The sequence below is a fragment of the Cinclus cinclus genome, chromosome 3 (assembly GCF_963662255.1).
Source record: "Cinclus cinclus chromosome 3, bCinCin1.1, whole genome shotgun sequence".
NCBI classification, from domain to species: Eukaryota; Metazoa; Chordata; class Aves; order Passeriformes; family Cinclidae; genus Cinclus; species Cinclus cinclus.
In genome coordinates, this window is record NC_085048.1 from 60409089 (window position 1) to 60428311 (window position 19223).

Below are 19223 nucleotides of genomic sequence, written 5' to 3' on the forward strand. Positions count from 1 at the left end.
AATTTTTGTTCAGTTTTAGATACCCCATTTCATAAAAGCATTTGTATTTTTGTTGGTTGCCACAGAAATTTAGAACACCAAATAGTTGCTAGACGCAGAGAGGAAAAACAGGATTTGTACTGCAAGGCAGAAGAGGTGTAACTTTGTTACTTCTGCCGTAAGGAAAGCCAAGGAGATGTGAAAACAACAGCACTGAGGGAATGGAGACAAACCATCCACAAGTTCAAGAGAAAAGCAGCATTATTTCTTGAATCATAAGCAACCCTCTGCCAGTGGTAGAATTGCTACTCCTTTTTCCTCACCTGTAAGAGACCTCCCAGTTCCTTCTGTCTTTACAGTGTACTCCCAATGTGCTCCCAGTGAAGGTTCCCAGCCATCCCATGGCCCAGCACATAAATCAGATGCCAACACTCAAGAGTCAGGAAGACCCTACTCTAGGTGCACATCACCACACCAGAGCCTGCTGTGCCTTTACTTTCACATTTCCTTGCAGCTCCTGAAGCTGCAGCCAGGACAGCTGACTGTGTAGGCATAAGCAGGAAGAGTAACACAGTCCACTGCAGGACACCCCAAATCCCTGCCCATACTCCAGAGTCACATGTGCTCCTCCTGAGCATGGGATGGCTCAGAGCATCTCCCACATTACTGACCCCTGCCTGGGGGATACAGCTGCTTGCTGAACCCTGGCACTTTGGTGTCATTTATTTCTGCCATGCCACCTCAGCTGCCTGTATCCAGGCCCACCTTTCCAGTTGTTTCTGGTGCTTCTCCTCCCGGGCCTGGGCTTTCATCTGCTGCACCTCAATGGTGTCGGGCTTCCTGCGCCGCATGTACAGCTCATGGTTGCCCATGCAGAGCTGCAGGATCCTCTTGTTAATTCTCAGACGAGGGGCATAAAACACAAAGTCCTAGGAGAGAGACACCACAGTCAGTTTCTTCCAGACACTTTCTCTTCTCCCAGCTACTGCAGACAGATCTTGCCACTAATTTAATTCTAATCCAGACATACACGTGAGGCCATTTAAACACAGCAGCAGAAACAGCAAATATAATCTGAAACCAAATTTGTATTTTAATTTATATTCTCCATTTAAAATCTACATAGAATTGACAAACTACTCTTCTAGAAAAAGCATCTTTTAGAGAAAGCCCCAGATTAATGAAGTCTCTTTTAAATGGAGATTTTTTGATATTGCAGAAGGTTCTGGGTTGGCAGGTAAATATCTGGGCAACAGACCTCTAGTTTGCAGTTTTGTGATGGAAAGAAAAAGATCAAACTACAAATGCAACTCTGTAGAATTTCTTGATCTATTTGAATCGACATTCAAGGCTCCACATGTGTTTTTTCAGAGATAGACACCTTTCAATATAATTCTTTTCCATTCCATGGCATTTTCTAGTTAAGTTGACCTAGGCTGTTACAATTGTCAAATGAAAATTAATTTTTTGACCACCAACCACACAGGTTATTTGGAATATCACAGGCAATAATGCAACACAAGATACTCTAAAATTTCTGGTTCAGTAAAAAGGACATTCTCAAATTTCTTATTATCTGTCTTATCATCGGACCTTTACAGAAGAAAACCAGCTAAGGAAGGGATACGGAAGGCCCAAGTTAACTACCTCCCTGATGACTTTTCTGAGTCCACAACCACAGTCTAAACTTACACAGTAGATAAATATCCTTGTGCCTTTTCTGTGTGGATACATGGACAGTGGGAAAGCTGTCACATTAGCATCATAAACCAGTGCCCATTCCTTGGAACTACTCTCTAATGGATTGCCTCACTGTTAGCAAGAGATGGAACCAGCAATGGAAGCAGTGATCATGTTCTTAATTCCCTGAGCTCAAGAGCACAACTGTGGCTATCTCAGGGAAAACCAGAAGTCATACTAAACAATTAAAAGCTTCCTAAGTGGAATTAAAATGAACATGCTGACAAAGAGTGATTTTCTCCAACACATTTCACTAATGCACACACTGGCTGCAGAAGAGGCAGTCAGGGCAGCGAGCTGTGCTCTCCCACTAAATCCTGCCAGAGCCATTCCGAGGTGCACAGGCCTGATCCCGATAATTGTGACTGTAAGCCTCTCATCCAACCTCCTACTTCTGACAAGTAACTGTAAAGACAAATAGTTTGTGAACTTCATGATGAACAGATCCCATGTTGAGGCAAAGCTCACTTCCATGGAAGCAAATACTGACAATATGGACAGTGCTTGAATTAGTCATTAAAAGCCATAATCAAGGGACACAACATCCAAATACAAATATAAAAGAATCCCTTTCTTTCCTCATCCCCACCTACCCTAGATGTCACACAACTGGGAGAATTCCACCTCAATATTTTAAAGATAATGTGCTGAAGATCTTGGAGTATATGGGCAGACAAAGCCCAAAAATTAAAAGCTTATCCTGGGAAAAGTGCCACAGGACTCTACATTACTGTCAATTTGAACACAGGCATCCTCCAAATCCTCCAAATTAAAAGAGAGCTTCCAACCCACAACTTTGGTGGACCGAATATTTTTCTGTAATTGTAACGCCTGCCTTTTTCAAGGGAGACACAAGCACACAAAAAGACCCAGACAACTTCCTGAATACTCAAAATTAGTGCCCAGGTAAATTCTTTTTTTAGGCACAACTTTAAACATACCACCAGCCCAAGGGAAAATAACAATTGGCAGAGAAGGAGGAAACATAACAGGTTTTCAATGCTAACACATTTCTGTATCAGCCTTTTGCAAGCCTTCCATTTCAAACTCAGATTTACTCTTTGGGGAGTGGGTGGTAAGCTGTGATCTGTGTTTTGTAATTATGTACAACAGATGCAAGAGGCTCTTCTATTGAGAAAAGCATGCCTGACAGACCAGCTTTCTATCTCTGGGGAGTTTTGTTGGTTTTCACTAACAGCATCACAGAAAAAAGCTCTTCTCCCCCAGGTTCTTATCTGGGGGAAGGAATAAATTCCTGCAACACACAGTGCATTAGTATCCTTTAAATTACTGGGAGGATCTTCTTCTGTTAGAGATATTTATAAGCCATCATCCTTTGCCAAAGCCAGGCTGTTTATTATTTCTCTGGGCTGTACTTACCCACCAAGGCCAAGTACTGGAGTGGAAGAAGAACAGAGGAGGTCTTTCTCAACTACTCCAATAATTTCACAAGAATGACAGAATGACATCCACCTATACCAGTTATTCCACCTTAATGTTCTTAACAGGTCAAATTAAGTTTCTAACTCCTCACTAAAATAACTCTGAAAACATACTTTTAAGTATTGAAAAGCAACATTCACAGGTAGCTACATTTCAGTTCTCCACCGAAGTCATATCCCTGAGATTTACCTTGGTGTTCAAGAAAGGCAATTAACACCACATTTTATTTAGTAGTGTGGAAGTGAGCAGTAATGGATGGGAAGCCATATGCATCCATGTGGTTTTGCAGTAGGATTTGAACTAATTCTGTAATTTTTTAATGAACATTTTTTGATGTTTGGGTTTTTTAAATGAAAAAACAAAAATAAAATTTACCCATCAGCTTCCATGCACTGAAAGATATGCAGAGGACTCACAGAAATAGTGAATTAGCAAAGAATCTGAAGTTTGAGCATGAATATATATTTCATATATAAATATATGAAATAAAAAGGATTCTGCAGTTGTAAAATTCTTATCTTTTTCTACGTTAACTATCACTATTTCATTTATGCTGCATAAAAAAAAACCAGCAGCTCTAAATACAAATGCTTATTTTGCATCTAGAATAGCTGTGGCTTTCTCCTCTCCCAAGATGACTTTATTCTGGGATGAAACAGTATCAGTTGTTCATATGCAGTATCCAGGAGTCCCTGCTAGATATACTTACTGGTGCCTTCTTGTCAATAGGCTTTATAACAAACTTCTTGTCATTGAAAGAGATGTTTCTGATTTCACTCCAGGGGAACCCAATCTTCGGGGTTAGTCTGGAAAGAAGAAAAACTTGTTTTCAGAGATGATGCAATAAACATTTTTCTCTCATATTGCACAGAGACTTGGTGGAATGAAATGTTTCACAAAGCTTTCCCAACAGAGACGAGACAGTAATTGAACCAGAACACTACAGGGAGTAGGAAAAGAAGCCCAGTAGCCTCTCTTACTGAGTCTCTTCTCATTTTCATCAGCCACCCTACTGACCTTTGGCTATGTAATAGGGGTAGTCTCTACTGAAGCCACATGCCCAGCTGCTTTTAAGCTTGTTTCTTTTAACTCTGGGCCCAAAATCCACAGCATGCAGACTTCATTTACAGCACTTCCCTGCACAGGCCTCTCACACATCATGGGAGGCACAAGCCAAAGTAACTGAGCTGCTCCCCATACCTTACAGCACCCACAGGCAAACCTAGCCTGCTCTGTTACAGACAGCCCAGTCACCTCCATGCTGCCTTCACTCTGAAGTGATGGACAGGCACCAGTGGTAGGAGAAGATTTATTTTCTTTTGTTTCACAGAGTGGGTCAGGTTGGAACCTCCCTGCTCAGAGCACATTGCACAGGATTGCATCCTGAATATCTCCAGTCAGGGAGGTTCCACAGCCTCTCTGGGCAATCTGTTCCAGTGAATGGTCACCTGCACAGTAAAGAAGTTCTTCCTCATGTTCAGGTGGAACTTGCTGTGCATCAGTGTCTGCTCCTTGCCCCTTGTCCCATTGCTCAGCACCACTGAGAGGAGCCTGGCTCCATCCTCTTGACACCCTCCCTTCAGATGTCCTCTCCCCTAGATTACAGGCAAGTTTAGTAACAAAGGGCCCTGTTCTTTCCTTCCATACAAACTGCTCTTTCAGCCCATCCCATGAGTCACCAAGCAGAACTTCACTTGCTGGTCATGCAGTGAGCTGTGCCACATGGCTCCCCACTATTGAAAAGCTCCCCTATGAAGCAAAGAGCAAGATTCAGACTCCCAGCTCTTCCTCGCTGCTGAGAAATTCAGGTCTGTTGATTTATTTGAAATTTTTCTATATGACTCACTAAACATTTGAGATTTTCCTCTGCCTTAATTTCTCCAGACTCTTGCATATAAAAAGCATCCAGCTTGTCACCAGATCAAATGTTTCTGAGCCATTCCAACACTTCACCTTCACACTCCTGATCAGCTCTGCAGCAAGTTCTAACATTGCAAGGACTTGTGCACTTGACTATAATAAAAGTCCTTTAATTACCCCAACCAAATATTTTATTTTTATATTTAATATCACATTATTATTCTTTTATTCTTTTCTTATCAGTGGAGGGTATATTCTCTAGAGATAACTGTTAATGATTAAGAATTGCATCTTATATAAAAAGTAATACCAACAAGCAATTTCTTGTTATTCTCTAACCCCTCCAACATATGTGTCTCTGTCACAATTATTCTTGCAAATGATTCGAAGACAAGTGTTTAATGTTTAGCACTTACAGAAGCGCTTATCATCACAGTAGACCACTCAAATTCTGTAAGAATTCTATGGAGCACAATGATTAAAGAAAAAAATAAAAGCAATTTTGGGAAAAATTTCACTCTTTGTCAAAGAGATGGAAAGCTACTACATCAAAAGATTTTGCTGGCTTCAAGCACAAAAAAAAAAAAAACAACAAACCCTCGCTTCATTTAAATTCAGACATCAAGAATAAAATCCACCCTCTTCAGAACTTTCCACTCCCTAACCTCTAACTCAACTTCAAGATTATGCAACAGTGTGTGTGTATAACATTAAGAACTGTAAAGAAAATTATTTGAGTAGGCTAATATTAACAAATTACTCCAGCCTCCAACACATTAGTACAAACTCTTAAATCCTAGATAATCCTAGACAACTAAAATAATTCATGCATTTATAAGTTCTACTGCAGATTTTCCCCTTTAATGCAGGGGGGAAAAAAGCTTGAATATACCTTGAAACGGGACTTTGAAATGCACTGCTGTACAGAGGCTCACACACCTACAGTACAACTTCATTTTCCTCATGTCAAACTTCAACAATGAAATCTCTGCTTCTTCATCCTTCCCCTCAGTCCCCAAACTTTGCACCTACAAACCAGAGGTGCCATACACATTAATATTTTTCTAGTCCCCATATCTGCTGGAAAGACTTAATTATATAGTGGCAAGAGTTACAGCAGAAATAAGCAGTTTATTTCAGCACTGTATTTGTTTTGCAAAGGCTCTCGATAGGTCTTTACAGTCAATGGCTACACTCTGCTTCTACAGCTTGAAAAACCTGTTTGTTGGACCATGGTTACATAGCTAGACCAGTCATTCAAGACTGAAGTATTACATGAGCGAAACTACTTTTCTTTCAAGTGACACTCCTTGTTTTCTGGGTGACAGCACATATTAGCATTGCAGAAAAGTCTGCCTTTCTCTTTGCCTTATCAACAGAAGATCCAGAGAGCTCCAATCAATGTTTGGGTTGCATTCAAAGCTTTTTGGTGGCAAAGATGTAGAACAGGTAAAATCTTTTCTGCATTTCAATGATAGTCTGTTACAGATTAGTGACTTGAAACAAAGATTTGAAACACTGGGGAGAGGAAATGAAAGCATTCTAGACAGCAGTGCTACATCTAAAAAATATCTATTTTAACTCCCTTCAATCCTTCAGTTGCAGAGTATTAGAAGAGACTAGCAGGTTTAGACACAGCTGTTCTCACCTTCTTATTATGTTTATTTATAGAAGTAGTCTATCATTTCCCACCTACTATCCAATTAATAATGGCTCTGCCTTTACCAGAAGGGCTGATTAAAACTACGCATACCTCAGCAAGCCCTCATTTTATTCCTTGTTCACAGTAACTACATAGGTTAGCCTCTCCCTGGGTTCTGGGTGTCACCCAGCTTTGCTTGTGTCCACCCCATAATCTGCCTTTTTCAGAAATGGGCAGCTGCGCACACATCCATCATTAACTTCAGGACAGGAGTGTCCTTGGGTGTCTGAACACTGCAGATACCTTAGCCTAGCCAGGTTCTCATGCTGTGGCCACTGATGGCAAACTTAGTGACCTGACTCGAGGAAAAACCTGGTAAACTCCTCAGTTCAGGATTCAGCTCCACCACTGTGCACAATTATGGAGATTTCGTAAAACTGACATCTCTCTCTTTATACAGCAGGTATAGCAGGTCAGGAAAGACACAAAAGCACAGGGGATGTGAAAGCCCATTTCCTAGCTTCACCTACTAATCCAAAACTGGAACACAAGCATTCCTGTAAATGAGAAATGTCCCAAAACAGCCCTTTTTGGAAGATCAGAGGTAAAAACAAAAGCCTTACTTATCGTCCTTTTCATAGATGTTGAGCCCCAAAGCATCAACCCCCAACCAAAGGTCAGTTCCTTTCTTATTCTTGATTTCAAAGTAGTTGATTCCATACATCTCCAGGTCTTGGGCAATCTTCAGATATTCCAGCATGGCATTCTCTCTGATTGAGATAGGAAAAAGTCAGATAAATGAGAAACCAACACCTGCTCTATCTCAGAAAGCACAAACACCTCAGAAGAAAAAAATAAATTTTCCTAAACCTCACTTCAAACACAGAACTTAAAACTGAGCACTCACCATTTGGGATTCACTTTAGAAGTTATGATATCATATTTACAAGCACACACACAATACTCCCCCACACCAACCCCTAGTATTTCCAGACAGAAAATCAGCAACATTCACCCCTCTCACCATTCATCCTTGTCTCAAGGGTACAGTGAGTAGGAAAGGTATAGGATCTGAGCTTTCCCCATCTGTCAATGCAAATGCTTCAATGACTCCAAGGTTTGATATACACCTTTACTCTTTTTCCCACTCAAAGCTATCACTAATACAATGTGCACAGGTTCAAGATCTTCATGAAGCCACACTGTTCTCAGCACCAGTACAACATATACTACTGTGCTTTACTGCGTGATCCAATATTGAACTAAAAAGTTCCGTTCAGTACTGAACTAAAAAAATGAGTAGGCTTACTAAAAATGAGCTTACTCATCAGGAGTAGGCTCAGACAGGCAACTCAGAATCTAAACCACAGATGAACAAAACCACACTGTAGAAATGCAAACTTAAGGTAATCAAACAAGCAGCAAGGTGACCAGCCCAAGGACCAACACAAAACACTCACTTGAGCATGCCACTGTGCTCAGCGTGCCACACCTGGATCCGTTCTTCCCATTGCTCTCTGGAGAGTTTATGCTGGTCCATCACTCTACACAAGGAAATAGATATCAGCAAGATTAGATGTCCTGCAGTATCCACTGATGGTGATCTTTGCTATAGTGTTCTCTCATCCTGGTGGAAGCCTTACTGTAGCCAAAAGGAAAACCCTACTCAGCCCAAAGATGTTCTCTGTGAAGCAGAGCAGTTCAGAATGAGCAATAACCCTCTGCAAAGCCTTTCTGGACACTGACCAGACACATGAGAGGTATAAGCAAAACTCTGCAAACAAATCACACACATACTGTAGACACCAGGGGATTAAAGCAAAGCAAAAGTTAGTGCAATCCCTGGAATTAGACATTGCTGCAGTATCATCAGAAAGGGTAAACAGAAGCCATTGGTCTGGTAACATCCAATGATCCTGTGTGGGGATGGACTGCGTAGCCAGCCACAAAACATGCTTTCCACATACAAGTTTTTTAGGACTGTATACAAGCATCAAGGACAACCCAACACAACCTTCTTCAGGAATTACATATTCTTGACTTCATGCTTCTCTTCTTAAAGAGAAGACATTCATACTGCCACAGTTACCAGCATGGCAGCAGTGTTTAAGAAATAAAAGCTGAATACACAACTATATTTCCTCTCTAACCAACCCAAGGAGAAGCAAAAACTTACTCAAACATGACAGGTAGAAATAAAATAAGGGGGAAAGACAATTATATACAATTCAATTTAAAAAAACCCAAACATGCTTTCAAATTAAATTCTTTCCATTTAACTACAATTGAAATTCTAAAAAAAGAAAAAAAAAAAAGAGAGAGAGACTGCATCAGCCAATTCCTTCACCTTTGGGGGATCAGACGCTCTGAATTGAGGTATCCAGGCTTGTGCACCTCTTTGTTATAATCTCCAAATTTGGCCTGCACAGCATAGGAGCCAAGAAGTACTGCTGTTTCAGGAGGACAGTAGATCTCATCACTGAGGATCCCTTCCTTCACCTGGAGGAAGAACAGCTTCTGCGTGATGTCCTGAATCAGCTCTTCAGACACATCCTCTGGGAAGAATTTGGCACGGAATCTGAACTGGAGGGGATTCTCCTTTCTGATTTCTTGAGCAGAAACCTGAGGACAGAGGTGACACCACAACTGAGCAGGTGGTTTTTTGCAAACAATAGAAGAGATTGCTTTTACACAGAAAAAAAGAATTTGGGGCATTTGCCATAAGAGGCGAGTGACTGGCAACTCCTTAGTGGAATTCCTTATTTCTGGCTGCTTACTGGTAGGAGAGAACATGGGGGAGATGCATTATGTTTTCCGACTAAGTCAGTTAAATCCTGTTTATGCAGCAAAAACTGGTGACTGGAGAATGATTCACTGTGCTGTATCAGACTGCAAACCCACCCAGCACTGTGTGTGTTTGACAGAGAACAGCCCCCTGACATTAAACAGGGTGTGTCACTGACTGCCCCATCAAGAACAGCAGTTCGTGCCCTCATAAGAGATGAGAATAAACAAACAGGGGCACATCAGAGGCATCAGCACTTGACTGCCCAGCCTGGAAGTGTCTCTTTTCCAGTTAGCACACAACTGATCCTGCACAGGCAGAGCCTAAGCCCATCTTCAGACAAGGTGCTCCTCCAGCCACAGAAAGCACAGCTGCTTCCTCCCAACAAAGTACAATATCAAGGTGCTGCTGCACATCTGGCAAATGCTTCCTGCAACTCAGAGAGTGAAAGGGCAGACTTCTACCATGCCACACCTCGCCCATGGAGATCACAATGTTATCTCTGAAAACAATCGTGGAATTATGAAAATTAGGGCACAATCAACAGCAGGCACAAGGTGTATAAAGTTTCAGCCAATAACACATCAGGAATCATACAAGCTTTAACCTTTGGCCAGCAATTAGCCCAAAGTCTGTTACCTTTTTATCAAGCTTCAGCCACGTCTGGAATCCTTTGTTGTCCACATACTGAAGACCAAAGTACCACACTTCTCGCAAACCTATGGTTTTAACCACCTGAAATAGAAAGGTAAAAAAGAAAAAGCTATTGTAGGCAAAACTTGACTTGAGGACCAGGTGTCCTTTCGAGTCCCACATCACCTGTGATGGGTGCAGGCAACAGCCTAAACCTACTCGTTTGACATCTCTTAATTTAATGACAGCATAGGCTAATATACTTGTCCTACACAGTTTCTAGAAGATGATGATCCTGGGAAAAGCAGGTGAGACAAACTGCAAGTGACAGGCCACCAACTGCTAGACAGATACATTGACAGCAGGTGGGGCTTCTGCTTGCTTTTATCTCCTGACCCATCTTAAAACTGTACTTAGTGAAGCAGATGAGTTATGTCACCAAAGTTTTTGGTGGGAGGGTCTCTAATGGTATTAGTACTAACTACATCTAGTTAGAAGTACTAATGGCTCAAGTGACCTTGTCTGCCACTCAGCAGAGACTATTCCTTCTAGAGAAAGCAATTGAGAGGTGCTTCATACTGCTGCTGTGAGGCTCAGAGTTAAAACAAGATGAAAGTATTCTCAGTTAAGGTTATTATTTTTCTAAATTCCCCAAAAGGCTGAGTTTATAAAGGACAAAAATACATCCATGCCCCCACATTAGGACACGTTTAATTTCATATATTGTAAATACTTACCAGCTGAAAAGACACAGAAACACCATTCATTGACTGGCTGGCACACTTACTAGTAAAGCAGTCTTGTTTGGACATGTTACTTTCCCTCCATAGAGGATACAGCAAGCAAGTCCCTGACCTTCACCTACTCTTGACAGCTTGCTCTTATAGTCACGTGCTTGGCTGGCAGCTCATCTACCTGTAAAGCTGTGCTCTAGACACAGCCAAAACTTGCAAAGATCTACTATGTAACATAGCTGGATCATTTAATGATCCATCCAACATTATCATGATGTTATTTGCAGAGTAGTCCCTCAAAAAGTGATGCAGGCATCACTACAGGGAGCTCAATTGAGTGTAAGGCAAGAAGTTTTTAAAACCACTTTGCGAGTTAGGGAAGTGGGACAGACACGAGAATGTGGAATTACTTCAACAAGACCTCAACCAAGGATCTGTTTTCACCTCCACATTTATGGTTTTGCTGGAGACACTCTGGCTGGAGAGCAGACTTGAGAGAAACAATGTCACGTTAGATAAAACTAACTAGAGTTTATAAAAAATGTAATAAAACCTACCAATCCAAACAATATCAAAAAGACAAGAAAACCTACCAATCCAAACAAAAAACCCCAAACTCCATGTCCTTTTAAAAGAAGTGATGTGGTCTGAAAATAATTCAGCTTTTACTTGACTAAAATTCCTGTTCCTTCCTCCCTCCCTCAAAGTGGCTTGTTTCATCATGGAAGAGACACGTTTTCTGACAGCTGGATGTATTTTTATGAAATCTAGCAGAAAACCAGGGGTATGTTGAGTGTGGTACTTCTTGTTGCACAAAAGAGTGTTGCAACTTTGTTAAAATAAAATGTTGCATAAATCAAGCAGTTATCAGGTCATTATCTCCGAATGTCTCTTAAAAGAGAAAAAGTACACTTCCCATAAATAGAGTTAGAAAGCTTGCAGAAATTACAACCCCTCAAGTTCTTCCCAAAATTTAAAAGTAAGGAAGGAGAAAGTATTACGTTAATCTTCATAATTTGACTGTTTGAGTTTCAATACAAAGAACAAGGAATGCTTTAGCTTGTATCGGGAAATGTTCTGTAAACTTCCTCCATGGCAACACAAGGAAGAAATAAGAAATGAGGCATTATATACAAGATGAGAGACACCTCCTCTGCTTCCTCAAATGCATGAAACAGCAAATCTTGAGTCTGCTCATTCCATCCAGTTATGCATTCACTTCCAGAAAATGCCAGTTACACTCTGCTCCATTTGAATTTCTTTTACTCATGGTCAGGAGGGCACATGACTACCTGGAGGTACTCCAGCCAGCTGCAGAGCCCACTGGGATGGGTCTTGGGACACCTCAGACCTCACTGCAGAATAAACTCTGCACAGGACTGGCTTGAGTGGAGCAGAATTTAATATTCACAGGTTTCCACTATTTTCCCTCTCCTGTAAAAGGAGTTACAATACACCTTACATGCAGGATACATTCATGCTAGCAAAGTCTAAAATGTAAGGGCACTGCCAGAGTAGCTCTGTTAGTTGACAACCAGGCCAAGAGACCACCTTGTAGTTTTTAAAAATAGCTTGCTTCTTCAAAACCCCCACAGTGGTTCTGTAGTTCCAGCTGGGCCACTCCCCATACCTGTGAAAACCTGTTGCCTCCACAGGGCTTATCTGAGTGCAAACTCCACCTGAGATAAGGGTCTAGTGAAAGGCTTGCTCATCAGAATTGAAGAGAGAATGTGTGGTCTTCACCTTTTCTGGTTTTGTGCTGCACAATTCTACCCTCAGCCTTCCCTTGATATGCAGAAGTACCCCCCAACAAGGTATGATATATGAATAAGAATTTACAATCACAGGTTTTAAACCCGTGCCACTGGATGTAAGGAGCAAATCTCTGTGAGGAGTAGGTCGATCCCAATCATGCACTATGCACTGCAATAAGCATTCTTCAGAAATCCCAAAGTACCCATACAGCAAGCTAAAATAGAAATATCTTGAACCCGAAACATCCTGCCTTTTCCATGTTCTCAGGATTTCAAACCTCTCAACTGGAAGCAGAGAAAGTAGTTTCTCTTCTGCCAGAGAGATGACCCTGACTCTCAGTAGATGCAAACATTAGTTAATATATATCTGGAGGAAGGAAGTACTTGTTGAATGCTTGTCATAATGACATACTTACAGTCTAACAAAGCGTTGCTTCTAAAACCCTGGCTTTCAGTAATTTGGATTTTCATACTGTAGGAGATAAAATCCAATTTCTCTCCTTTGGATTAACATGAAAGGGTTGGGGGAAGAAGTTACTCTGATGCCATTGTGATCAGCATGAATGGAATCGTTGAATCATAGAATGGCCTGGGCTGGAAGATCATCTAGTTACACCCCCCTGTCATGCACAGGGACACCTTCCACTAGATCAGGTTGCTCAGAGCTCCTTCCAAACAGGCCTGGAACACTTCCAGGGTTGGGGCATCCACAGCTTCTCTGGCAACCTGCTCCAATGCCTCATCACCATCACAGTAAAGAATTTCTTCCTTGTATCTAATATAAACTTGCTTCTTTCAGTTTGAATCCATTCCCCTTTGCCCTGTCATTACATGTCCTAGTAAATAGTCTCTACAACTTTTTTGAGGGTTCCTTTCAGGTACTGGAAAGCTGCAATTAGGTCACCCCAAAGCCTTCTCTTCTCCAGGCTGAATAACCCCAGTTCTCAGCCTTTCCTCATAGCAGAGGTGATCCATCTCCCTAATCAACTTTGTGACTCTCCTCTGGAAGATCAAACAACTGGCACTGGTTACATAAAAATGCAGGTTTCAAACACACTTCAGGAAATTTCCAGTCACAGAATCATAGAACATTCTGAGATGGAAGGGACCCACAAGGGTCATCGACCTCAACTCTAAAATGAATGACCCATATGAACCCTTTGGCCTCTGTGTTCAATGAATACTTGATGTTTATCCCACATCAGTAGTAATCAAAAGGAATTAAAGTTAGATTTAATGCTAAACACAAGCTAGAGTACTCTGTTTTGTACTGTAAAATTCTTCAGTGATTAATATTTGAGTTCCTTCTCTCATTCTTTCAAGAACTCACCAAAACCTTTATTCTCCTATTTGTTTGCTGGGGGGTTTGGAATTCTGGGGTTTTTTTAACTGGTTTATGGGTTGTTTATTTTGGGGTTTTTTTTGGGTTTTCTTTTTAAGTACTCCTCAATGCACAACTGCCATAAGGCCTAGCAAGTTCTAGTTAACTCACTGAAACATGAAATTGTACCAACAATACCTCAGAAGGAATGGACGCTGTTTGGCCAGTACTGCCTACCTGAGTTAAAGCTCAACCACCCGTAGCTATCAAGGTTAGTGGGTTCAAGGGGAGAAGTGCAAATAACAGTTTGTGAACACCTTAAAATGTGTGACTGAAGTCTTCATCGACCAATTCTTATTTTTTCAGGTCTACAGCAGAAATGGCGAGAAGCAAACTTTTTTTTTAGTTCCAGAGCAGTAAGTAATTTTTTTTCTGCTAAAATCTAGACCTTGCTTCAGTTTTATAACAGCAGCTACTTAAGTCAATAACAAAAAAGTTTCACAAATAACACACAGTTTGTTTTAGTTGTCTTTATCTTTGCAGGTCCATCTTCAAACAGACCTGTGTATTGTTATAGAAGTAACAGGAAGAATAACAGTAAGGGAGGAGAGTCTTGGCCACTCAAGCCCTCCACTTCCTTGGGAATCCCTGAAGGCAGGCTGCACTAATCTCCACTCCATCCTGATGAACAGGGGCTTCTTACAAGGCATGTTACCTGTAAATGCTGCACAGAGATCACAAACTCTTCTGGTTTTCCAGTCTTTTGACAAACACAAACACCTATGACAAGTGGTTCCTTCAACCCGGCATTTGAATGAATGCAGCAATGCCAATGCCCTCATCAGCCACCTGAAGACCTGATTCTGAAGAATTTTATGCACGAGAGCAACATTTCAGCCTTAGAAGTTAAGAATTATATAAGAGCTAAACAGTATTTCAAAGCAAGTGGTACATTTTTCCATGCTACCTATGCTAAGTGTTTCAGATCCCTTGTGACAGTTCATCATCCAACATGCTAGGAAGACAGGTTTCACTGGAACATAACATACCTGCAAGGGTTTTTTGCCTTTTTTTTTTTTTTTTTTTTTTTACTGTGATGGAATTTAGAGATCTTAATTCAGACTGGGGCCGTTTGATTAGGAGGCAGAGAGAAGAAAGATTTGGAATCCATCTTAAGAAATTTCACACTATAGTCCAAAACATACTCCAAAATTAAACAAGAGCCCACACCAACCCTCCACTGACCTGGTCAAACAGCTGTTTGCCTGTAGTGTTTGGCTGGATGGCAAACTCCAGCTCTGCATCCATAGTAACAACTCGAACGTTGATCTAAGGAAAAAAAAAAAAAAAAAGCATTGTTTAATATGCATTGAAAGTTATTTCTAGGTGTTAACACAGTACTTTGTGTACAAGAGTCTCCATGCTTTGATGCACTCCCTCTATAAATAACCTCTATAATAAACACACTTAAGCCTCAATTAGAATCGTGTTATCACACCAGCAAACTTAATTGGGGCACCCATTCTGCTGCTTTAACCAAATTGCTCCACAGGTTTTCCTACTCAGCACAGGATTGGACAGATCTTCTGGTTCAACAGGAGGGTATTTTAGACCTGACCCTTTCCAGGCCTAAACCCTCTTGGACCAAGAGCTACTGTGAGTGAACAGTATAGCTGCCTGCAGGCCATCCCGTGGATTACGAAAGGCCCTAATGACTAAATTAAATTTAAGACTTATAATTTAACTTCCATTTATATTAGAGCTGGAATTAATCTGAGGTTTTAAAGGCAAAAGGCTGCAGATTATTCTTATAAAGCAAACAGCGTTAAACTGATACACGTTCATTCTTTCCCTCAAAAAAATCCTCTCCTCAGCACATAAAAACAGCAGTAACAAGCACTGAATGATACCACAATAAGCTCTTGCTGTCAGTGAAGGAAGAATATAACCAGATTCACTGCAATGACACTAGGCTGCAAGACAGAAGTTACTACTGAATGCAGAAGGTAAGAGTATTTAATGACTACAAAAAGTCTATTAGCAGTTAATCAGGATGCAAAAGCAGCAACTAATCTCACAAGGAATGGCACAAGGACCAGTAAAATGGCAAATTGGGAAAGGATTATCTCCAACTGCTGACTACAGCTTGCAATATTACACTACTTCTCAAAAAATCCAGCAGTCCAAAAACAAATCTAAAAACCTCAAACATGTATGACTGTGTAGTATGGTTATGCTAACAACTAGCTTTTAAGCTCAGTATTTTAAAGAAAAGAGACAAAAAAGTAGAAATGTAAACACAAGGCCAGACAACATGCCAGGTACAGGTAGATGAGATTTCATGACAATTTCCGAATAATTAGTAAATGCAGAAAGTTAAGGCTAAGAGACCAGGAGAGCCTGGCACACATCTGAAGAAATGAGAGGCAAAAGAGGCAGGAGAGGAACAGAATCACTCACTACAAAGCTTTGGCCTTAAGCAGCATCCAGCAACTTAATTACGTATGTTTAAATTCTAGGATAAATATCAGGTGTAACAATGTTACAATTAACACAGAACAGTGAATAAAACAAGTTGTTTCAGCTAGTTTTAGTAAAAAACATTACAAAGCTTTGCACTCCTTTTTCAGTGAGACACAATGTTTAACCAACCTTTTCCAGTTTAATGGTGGACCTGGCAATGCTAGGTTAATGGCTGAACTTGGTCTTAGAAATATTTTCCAAACTAAATGATTCTATGAAGTTATCAAGTATCTTTATAGAGTTGTACCTTTTCTTCTGCTCCGGTATGACAGAGGACCCTCCCAAAGAAAGATGACTGAAGGCAGTTTCCAAGGACCCCAGAACAGAACTAGACATGACTTAGTGATGCCACTTTCAAGTTGTGTTTTTAAAGCACTGTCCTTTAAATGAGGATTTTAAAAAAATAATAAATCCCTAAACGCAAAATGGAAGAACAAGCAAGAAGGTAAAAGTTCTTGGAAAACCTAACTGTAGCATTTGGGATCATAACAGATTCAGAATTATGCTTAAGGTTTGTGTCCTGTGCCCTAAAAACCAAAGGTTTCCTAAGAAATATTTCCAGTGTAGGAAGGGAGGGGGAGTTCAGATATCAGATTCTCTGGAACAGCAAGTCTGCAATTCAAAGATGTGACCTTAAAAACACCTGTTGCTTAATCCCTCTCAACAATAAATCCCTAATCATATTCTAATCCCTTTCTACCCACTTCAAGAAAACATCTGCTCATCATCTTCAGTTTTGTGCTGTGCAAGTTATTTGTACTTATGGCTGAAACACCATAGAAGTGTAAGATAAGTATCACTTTACAAACTAAAGAACTTAAAAGGAAGTACTTCTTAATCCTTACCAGAAAATCTGCAGAATGCTGCTGAGTACAAAACTCCAGCTCACACCAGTATGTTTTTTCCTCTATCTCTCCTTAGTGGTTATCTGCTAGTAGAAAAAGTTAAACTCCCCAGTCCTGTTTTACTACAGCCCTAATAGACTGTAGGATCAGCTATATAGTGAGCTATTTAGTTGTAAAGCCATTTAGCTGCTACATATTTTAAGAATTATTTTAGTATTAAGACCAAAAATTGTAGGAATCTGTTTTTCCACTTCAATCATTGAAAGCATTTAAAGCCAGAAGCATGCAGGAACATGACTACTTGGTTATCCAAAAAGCTTTCAAGGACACTTGGGGCCTGCAGTAAAGGTTAATTTTGGTGTTCTTTAAGGGCTGCATAACCATCAGGACAGAGAGAAATTTCCCCGATGTGCCCTCAGACAAACTGCCAGCCACATGACAGGCAGAACAAGAAGAGACAGGGCCTTCTGTCCCTTCAATGAGTTGATGACTGCCTGGGAATATCCTCTGAGTCTCCTTCCTGCCCTGTTCAGCTCTCCTGCTTCTCATCTCTAAACCATAGCCTTGACTTCAAGAACATAATGGTTTTAACAGTGTTTCCAAATGGATGTCCTACAACCACTCCATACAAGCTTTTAGCCACAGACAAACTCATACTAAAGCAGCAAACAGACCTTAACCCACATGCAACCTTAGTTTAGACAGCCTGAAGAAACCTTGATGCCTGTTACACTGAGAGTGGATCATTTTGGCACTCAGCTCAGACCAGACGGAACTCCCCATGGCGCCAGGATGATTAAATCAACACCCGAGGTGCTAACCAATTCAGGTACTGTTGGGGAAGAAAACAGCAAGCAACTCAAACTAATTTCCATGAGCAACAAAAAGAGGAAGACACAGAACAACTTTCACAAGTCCTGTTCACCCTGTCTAGGCAAGGCATGTCCTTTGTATGATCCTACCAAATCCTGGCAGTAATCCAGGACAATGTTGCAAATATTACCAAAATGAAAACAACTTTTCATTTTTAAGAGCACAAGGGTGTGGAGGGAAGAGAACAGCACATGGCTATTATACATGAAATAAGGTTTATATTAAAAAATATGTGCATTTATGCACAAAGCACACTAAAAATCCTGGACAGTAAGATGTGACTTTTTTCTTGTTGGTCAGTGTCACAACACTTCATTATTCTGGGGGTTGGAAACAGATTATATTTAAGGTCCCTTCCAACCTTAACTATTCAATAATTCTACTTTTATGTCTGAGGCTAACATACTTAAAACGACAAATAGGGCCTTTAAGGTTTGCTTGTGCATACAAAAACATTATAGAACACAAGTTTTTCCTCTTCCCCATCTTAAGATGCATAAAATTGCTAACAAATTTGATCCAGAAGTGTAAAAGCATGCTGTTGTAAAGGCAACATCGTTTGCATTAAAAGGAAACTCTGTGAAACTGAAGAACTTAGTACACTGAAAGACTGAACACTAGTTTCATGACTTCATACAGGACTGTAACATGTTAGCTACCTTATCGACTTGGACAAGAGAATAGAAGATGAAGACCAGAGCTACAAAGAACTTCAGAGTAGAGTTTAAAGGGTTGTAACACTATGGAAATCAATGGTAGTTAGAATGGAATCTTCTGTGCTTTAGCAATGCCCTTAAGTCATGCATTTGTTCTTTTGTTCTCACTAAAACATCATCTTTTCTAATGCTAAATCAGTAGATCAATCTGTGGGGCAGGTGCAGCCTTTCAGAGCCCATGCACATCAGTAGAGTAAACTGAAAAATTAAAGTGCCATTTCAAAAACATTCAGAAAACACACTTTTAAGGAGGCAAAACACTGCCAACCAGCTGAGTGGCATCTCTGTGGAAGATTCAAGACCTAAATAAAAACCCAAGAAGACATTGCGTCTTCAACCCCATCTTCTCACAAACACTCAGTTTTCAGGTGCGTT

The 19223-nt window shown here is 40.6% G+C and overlaps 1 protein-coding gene across 1 annotated transcript in view; it reads right to left on the reverse strand.

The window, feature by feature from the left end:
• EZR (ezrin) overlaps nucleotides 1–19223 on the reverse strand; it is a 35993-nt gene that overhangs the window by 3150 nt on the left and 13620 nt on the right. The window contains exons 2-8 of the mRNA XM_062490073.1: nucleotides 15137–15220; nucleotides 10089–10184; nucleotides 9012–9286; nucleotides 8125–8208; nucleotides 7288–7434; nucleotides 3872–3968; nucleotides 745–908 (exon numbers count right to left, since the gene is read on the reverse strand). Of these exons, the coding sequence (XP_062346057.1) occupies nucleotides 745–908; nucleotides 3872–3968; nucleotides 7288–7434; nucleotides 8125–8208; nucleotides 9012–9286; nucleotides 10089–10184; nucleotides 15137–15220 (947 nt within the window). The remainder of the gene's footprint in view (nucleotides 1–744; nucleotides 909–3871; nucleotides 3969–7287; nucleotides 7435–8124; nucleotides 8209–9011; nucleotides 9287–10088; nucleotides 10185–15136; nucleotides 15221–19223) is intronic.